Below are 7,541 nucleotides of genomic sequence, written 5' to 3'. Positions count from 1 at the left end.
TTATGGTAATGAGCTTAGGTCTATAAATAGAATCCCGGATCCGGGTTTGGTCGTCGCAACAGGTTAACAAGCAGACGGAGTTTACAAACTGTAGCATAGCCTAGCTGCGCTTAGTTCAAAATAAAATAAAATATTTTGCCTAATGGAGCACGATGTTGTGTTGTAGAAAAATGTGACCATTTGTACAATCATCCTAAAACGTCATAAGAAATTACACAGTAACATACTACGCTATTATTTTTGGTTCTGTTATGTAGACCAGTATCAGTGTTTTTGCAGACATTGTTTCAGCTTTGATCTAACTTTATCTAAACGAGCGACAGTCGCAACAGTAGCCTGTTCTTTATGAGTAAAGCCAAGACTGAGTGTAAAGTAGAGAATTTCACACAAGCAAAAGCTTCAGGACCTTCAGCTGTTGGGAAGATGGGGCCAGAAAAGTTGGATCCGCAGCCACTCCATACGTTTTATCCCCATAATCGTCAAGGTGGTAGGACACTCCGATAGACAGTTGAATCAACCTTTCCACTGATGGGGACTAGAAGGTGAAAAACCTTTCTATAGGGGGGGTTTCCTGGCATCACCTCCAGCCCAACACCCAGGTGTCTGGGGGCAACTACCAGGATCAGGCAGATATTTCCACCCAGATGGGTAGCTGGTTGCTCTGCATGCTGCTCACTGCAGCCAAGCCAAAGGAAGGAGCGCTTCATTACGTACGTCAACTGACAGCCTGCTTGCTGGGGGCACATTCCACTAGACTAAACATGTGTGTATGGAATTCATGACAATGGGTGGAGCTCAAGAGTGTAGTGGCTCCCTCCTTCGACTCGTCTCCCCTGTTGCTTTTTCACCCATCCCGTGTACTCAGACCTTTACAGATTAAATGAATCCTGTTTTTACTATGAAATATGCCCCAGATAAACAACCTACATTGGGGGCTCTCTAAAAATCTGTATTCACACCATAATATGTTCAATATCTTACCAACACTGAAGAAATAACTAAATGATACATTTTCCCAAATTTTCTAATTTATTAATTTAAATAACTTAAAATGGACACAAAAATACCCACCCATTAAGTTTCGCTCAATGACTGTTTCCCAGGCACCTTTTCCCACCGAAGTAAAAGACAACTGTTGATTGTTTCCCTGGGAAATGTAGGCGCCAACATGAATTTAGATCGGAGGGAGAAAACATGCCCAGGAAACCCAGCCAGAGGAGCATATCGACTGGGGAGTTCCTTTCTATTAAATCTGTTGAGGCTTCCCTATTGACAAATACATTGTTTTTTCCCAATTCTGAACAGGATAGGAGCTGGATAGTGCATATGACCGGAGCAGGTATTTGATCCATACAAATCAAATGAAAAACATTTTACAATGTACACTATTACACTATTGGTACATCAGTACTAAAGACCAGATGTGCCGCTATGACCATATAAATAAAATATCCATAATTATATATGGGATATAATGAATAATCAATGATATGCACAATCCTGCACCCTAACCTAATCCTGTATGGACAATAACCTACTTCATACGCGCACCAAGACATCTGAATATAGGCATGTCACTTTAAAACTACTCTGGCAAATACTGGACAATTAAATAATCAATGACAATTTTGTAAAAACGCAAAAACAGAATAGTCATACATGAGGATAAACAAAAAAAATAGAGGTGAAATCATTTTTTAAAGTAATAATCAGACCAAATGTTGCTCCCTTCGTGTCCATCTCATTTCGACCACGACTAGACAAACATTTTCTAGGAAAACTGCTCATTGCTGCTTCCTCATTTGACTACCCAATGAATGACCATCTCATCATGTTGTGTTTCACTCTATGAATAAAAAACATTGCATAATCTTCTAATAAGTCCTCTACCCTTACTCCCTTCCGACAACCTGATCTCGTATAAGGTAACTCAACTCAGACATGACAAAACATCTCACCAGTTTCCCAACACGAGGCTAGCTGGGCAGTACACAGTACCATTTCAGCAACAGGAGCCATGTCAAGAAGGGAGTGGGGAAAGAAAGAGGCATTTTCTGTTTCTGAAAAATATCCAAGACATTTTGTTTAGTGAACACTGAACAGAAAGAAGCCTAATTTCAGATAGGGGAGATGAGTCAGACTGAAGCTCGAACAGCCTTGAGCTGGGTAGCTACTATATGACACACACAATCACTAGTGCTGTGTATGAAACACAATAAACCTTTCTCATGACAGCGAGGAACCATGGAGAGAACTAACACACAGTGGTGAACCCATTTGAATTCAGTCACTTTTTCACAACATCCCTTTTGTTTTAAACAACTTTCCAGACATGTTTTACCATGGAAGAAGTGGTCAGAAAGTAGTGACTTTTTGGACCTAAATGCCATAAACATTCAGGAGATCAAGGTGCTCAAAGTTGCCTCATTTTGCATACCCCACTCAACCAAGAAATGACTAAATCATTGTGTGGTTCGCAAAAGGGGTCAACTTTGATCACCTTGATCTTTTGTGTTTTGACATGGAGGTCCAAAAAGTCACTTTCTGACCACTTCGACAACAGACAAATATGGATGGAAGGTTTCCTTCAAATCAAAAAGGGGTGCTGTCAAAAAGTCATTGAATGTATATGGATTTATCCACAGGGGATTGGGAGAATATATGGCAACAAGGAATGAACAGGGATACAAGATGCAATGAGTACAAAAGGGACAGTAGAGTCAGGGGGATAGAAAGAGTCTGGGAGAGGGGGGCAATATTCAGTATACACACACACACACACACACACACACACACACAGAGAGAGAAGACTCCAAACAGCATTAGAGTCGCCTCAACGCTCGCTTTTTATCAGTTTTCTTCTTCCCTACAACATTACTACTGCTGGAGGTAGTACTGCTTCCATTGGCTCCGTTACCCAGAGCAGCAGAGGGGGCAACCACTGGCCCCATCGCCCTCTTGGTAGGGTCCCCTGCGTGTTTTTTGGGCTGGGGGCCATCGGCGGGGTCCTGGGGCACCCCCGACGTCCCCCCGTGCCCCCCCATGGCATGGATCTCAGTCAGGAGGCGAGCACGGGACGCATACTCTGTATAGTCCTCCAGGAGCAGACGCCCCGCCTCCTCGTTGAGAGCCGACTCAGGGTTGGGATGGATCATAAGGCACTTGATAGTCTGAGGGGAGAGAGAGAATGAACACCAGTGGCTCATCAGGGTATATTTCAAGGTTTTCCTTGAACTACTAAACAAAATGTTGAGAATAGAAAATTCACCAGATACAATATTTTCTTTCACCCATTGCTATTTTGGATTATTAAAAGAAGCACCTATAGAGATGCTTAAATGTTTCTTACCAGTAATACATGTCTGAGTCCTAGCTCTGCCCTCCAGTCCCTCTTCAGGACGTTGACACAGATCTCTCCCTTGTGGCCCACATTAGGGTGGAAGATCTTGGTTAGGAAGTAGCCTTTCGGTGGTGCAGCAGGGAAGTCCTTCCCCAGGACCAGGCGCATCCGGAAAACACCCCCGGCAAACGGGGTTCCTTCTATTGAAGCACAATAAATAAACCACGTCAAGCAGGGGTTGACATTACTGGTTGTCCAGGGCAGGTAAACTGAACAGTCGATAAGGTGGAATCTGCCGTTTGTCCTGAAGACTAGCGTTCATTCACGTCGACTTGAGTTCAATTTGTTCATGTGCATAAGTGACTCAATAAAAAAATAAATCAAGCCAAGTGATCACACAGTTCTCCCTACATTCTCTTTCACCTCCGTTACTCGTCTCACTCCATTCAGATCCGAACGCTCCCTCTACACAAACGAGTTGCGCACCCAAGCTCCCATTAAAACTATAGAAATTACTGCCTATAAAAATGCATCTAACAGATGGCATACACAAACAAAACTGTAGACAAGCTACACTCCTTGCCAAATCACGACAGCTTTATCACAAATTCAAAATGGACTGGTTGATTAAAGTAGGGAAATGTGTTCCAACTACGAGCTGCAGATTTGAAAAAAAATTATGCATCTGGTCCATTTAGCGAACTGCTAGTCTGTCATTTAGAATAGGTTACGGATGGACATATGTAACAAAAACATTGTTTTGATGAAGGCAAATAGTCAATAATAAGCTCATTACACCCTGTTAAAACAGTAGTAGGCTAAACGTGCAGTGAAATTAGTGAGAAAGACGCACCTGTTTCGGTAGCAAATGTCAGTGCTCAAATGGCGGTAGGAGTCCATAATTTAACAAATGACCTTGCAACTCAAGTAGGCCTAAGTGTTTTCCAGTTCAGACAGTGAAGATTGGACAACTAAATAAAATGTTTAGGCCTTTGTGCCAACTGCCTCTAGAAGTGTGTTAGCTAGCCAGTGTGTAATCTCAGCATAGTTGAGGTCTAACCTGAATTAGCCACAAAATCTAGAGTTTGAAAGCGACTTTTCTGGAAGCTGTGCTGCACCATTTCCCCTACATGGGCCAGCCCCTGGGCCCGCCCATAGCAATTAGTTTCAGCAAATGTGCTTCAGCTCCTCACCATTTGAGTGACAGCCAACAAGATAGACTCAGCAGAGCGATAGTATGCAATTTCCAAGTACCACTTTTGGCTGCTGAGCTTTACTTTCAGAACTATTGTCTAAAAAGTACACAAAAGTACCGGAGACTTAAATTTCATGCCTCTATGGAGTATTTTACATGTGTGATCATTACTTCATACTTTAACACACACTTTAACCCTTTTCATCAGAAGTCTGTCAGAGTAAAGGCGTCTGCATGCTTCCCAGCCAAAACAGTTCGGAAGAGTTTGTGCATATATTAAGACAATATTTTGCACTGTTTTTGTTAATTTTGGACTTCAGTAATTTTTGTGTTGTTGTTTGGGCGTACATTTTTTCTTGCGGCAAGCCAAAGTTGGTAGCCAGAGTCCGTATCCGAAGTCTACACCCCTTTGTCAGTGATTGGCCAACAGTAGGGATTCTTCAATGAAGTCGGTTGTCATTCAACAAGAGACTAATTTTCATGAAAATGTTTAATTGCGAAATACTGCAAACATCCTTGTCAAAAACATCAAAACTATTGACAGATTTCTTGAGTTATCTTAGATTAATTCTGCCTATGTTGAGGAAGTGTATACTGGCTATGGCGTTTAAAAATGGACAAACAATACTATTTATGCTTTTTACTTGTTTTTCCAAGCGAAGGTCTTTTAAGGGAATATGCGAGCACACTCGTCTGGTTCGCCTAGCTGACTTCGGCTAATCGCCAGCTGAACTGAAGCATGCTGACGCCTTAAGAGAACTTCTTTACAGAATTAGCATGAAACGTATGAAAAAACGGGTTTGAAGTGTCATAAGTGTGCTGACTCATTCAAACAATGTTCAAATGTTTTACATTTGTATGTGTAAAAGACCATTTTCGTTTTTTGGGCAAGTGACTATGACCTTTGCCTGTACTTGCCCGATGGACAAGCACCTTTGATAGCTTAATGTCAACCCCAGCATGTTCTACATTACAGCTTCCCTAGGCAGACAAAACATTTCCCATGACAGAGGTATGCGTTACCTGGTCCCTCAATGGCTGTATGGAGTTCTGTGATGTCTTCTTCGCTGGGGTAGATCTTGATGCCCTCAGGGGGATCTGCAGCTAGTGCAGACACCTCTTTGTACACCAGACGCAGAACCTGGGGCGGCAAGTTCTCTACATTGGAGTTCTATAAATGGGGCACACACATACATTACTATTCTGTCCCACTACCAACAGAAAGGTGCAAATATGGTAAATACTATAGATATGGAAACCACACATCCCATGATCACAAACACATTAATAACAGGAAAATCTCAGTAAGGGCCAATTTCAGTAAAGCTGTCACCAAAATGGTTGCTCAGAATCAATGTAGCATCTACTGTCTGATAAGCCTTAGGCCTGTAGCCGATTAAACTCAACTCCACGATATATGATGGAGATGAGCTGCGATTAGTGTAAACAGACTGGAGCTCCTTAGTCACAAAATCAATTTGAATAAAAAACTACTGATTTCATTTCTGTGTAATTGCGGGCTATTCTTTGGATGCTATAATCAGAAGTTTTTGCTAAAAACGGAATTGTATGGGACTAAGGAATTCCAGTTTGCCCACACTAGTCGCTGCTCAACTCCATCGTAAATCGTGGAGTTGAGTCGAATACAGTACAGGCCAGGTGGTACGTTAATATCATGAGAGTGCAGTGGATAAGCTGTGTGTCACAACTGACAACTGCGATTTCAGCCAATGTCTGGCAGTTTACTTCATTGATAAATGTACAAACCGGTCAAAGTTAAGATATTGTATAAGCATTTTCTAGCCATTCAAAACGGACATCAAGTTAGCCATTCTGTCTGCCAAATAAAGCTAGGTTGTAGCTAGCTAGCGAATTAACAGTTAGCCGAAAGCTAGCTAATGGTAGCATTGCTGGCTAAAATTACTGACTAGTTCACATCATTGTCAAATAGCTAATGTAACGTTACCATTAAATCGCCCAATCGTGTAACATATTGATGTAGTTCTTATTACAACTCATCAATTTCGCTAAAAGAGAGGAAATAAGATATCCAACTAGCAAGCTAACATTAGGTAGCTAGCCAGCCAAATCATCATTAGGTAGCTAGCTAACTTGCATAGGTAGCTACATACGCCAACTTTGGGGTGTGCTAACGTTATGATAGTTAATTTGCTGACAATCGTGTAGAAGTTAGTTAGTGATTCATCTTTATGTTGGACAGTTTTCCATTTAAATTGTGTTCGGGAGAAGTGTCAACACTGAACTGGCCTGCAAAAGAAAATCGTAGCCAACGTTATATCAGCGAACATCAGTTAGTTAACTATAGCAAGCAAATAACCAACTAACGTTAGCTACCCAACTTAACTAGTTAGCTAAGTTAGGTCTCGACTAAGTAACGTTACTGTAGTTAGCTAGTTAACGTTAGCTAAACAGCTGGCAAACAATTTGACTTGCTTTGTTAGCTAGCTAAATAACCAATAATTGTATCCATTTATGAAAGTGTTGGTAGAAAAGTTTAACTTACCATGTCTTCAGAAAAAATATTAGTATTCAGGTGACTGGGGCTAGCTAACTCTGTGATCCTCGTCTAAATAGCAACGGTAGCTAGCAACTAATAAATAGTTGCAGCTTATGCTTGATCGATGAGAAAGTGGTCCACGACACCTCAAATAAATGAATAAATGCAGTTATCGCCGACTATTTAGATCTCGAATGCCAAGCAAGCGATCAAGTTATGCTAACGCGTTAGCCAGCTGCAGCTTGCTAGCTGAAATTCTTCTCAAAAGTTCAGACACACTGATAGCACGTAAACCCCAATTCGTTATTCTGCTAAAACCAGTCTGCTTTTTGGTGTAAACAACGTATACAGTGAAGGGAAGCGAGCTACTGGAAGAAAGTGTTTTTAGCCAAAGTTATGTGGTGGCCAAGTGCTAGAGTAGCTAGCCAGCTACTATTTTCGTTGACACGGAACACGACTACGTCTCCCAAATGAAATTGTGTTGTCTT

The 7,541-nt window shown here is 41.5% G+C and overlaps 1 protein-coding gene across 1 annotated transcript; it reads right to left on the bottom strand.

The window, feature by feature from the left end:
• Positions 1 to 1,010: 1,010 nt before the first annotated feature.
• Positions 1,011 to 7,541, bottom strand: LOC139421573 (ubiquitin-conjugating enzyme E2 S-like). The gene is made up of 4 exons (XM_071172603.1): positions 7,060 to 7,541; positions 5,559 to 5,706; positions 3,350 to 3,540; positions 1,011 to 3,170 (listed from the first exon to the last, which is right to left on the bottom strand). Exons 1-4 carry the CDS (start codon positions 7,060 to 7,062, stop codon positions 2,823 to 2,825), a joined length of 690 nt encoding a protein of 229 aa, XP_071028704.1. The 5' UTR covers positions 7,063 to 7,541; the 3' UTR covers positions 1,011 to 2,822.

The sequence above is a fragment of the Oncorhynchus clarkii genome, chromosome 2 (genome assembly GCF_045791955.1).
Source record: "Oncorhynchus clarkii lewisi isolate Uvic-CL-2024 chromosome 2, UVic_Ocla_1.0, whole genome shotgun sequence".
Taxonomy (NCBI): Eukaryota; Metazoa; Chordata; class Actinopteri; order Salmoniformes; family Salmonidae; genus Oncorhynchus; species Oncorhynchus clarkii.
This window is presented reverse-complemented; position numbering and strand designations above follow the sequence as displayed.

Bases quoted from the DNA above. Each gene is read 5' to 3' on its own strand.
- LOC139421573 (XM_071172603.1), bottom strand. The intron at 3,541-5,558 runs GTAACGCATACC...GTGCTTCAATAG, and splicing joins TACAGCCATTGAGGGACCAG to AAGGAACCCCGTTTGCCGGG. The intron at 3,171-3,349 runs GTAAGAAACATT...CTCTCCCCTCAG, and splicing joins GACTCAGACATGTATTACTG to ACTATCAAGTGCCTTATGAT.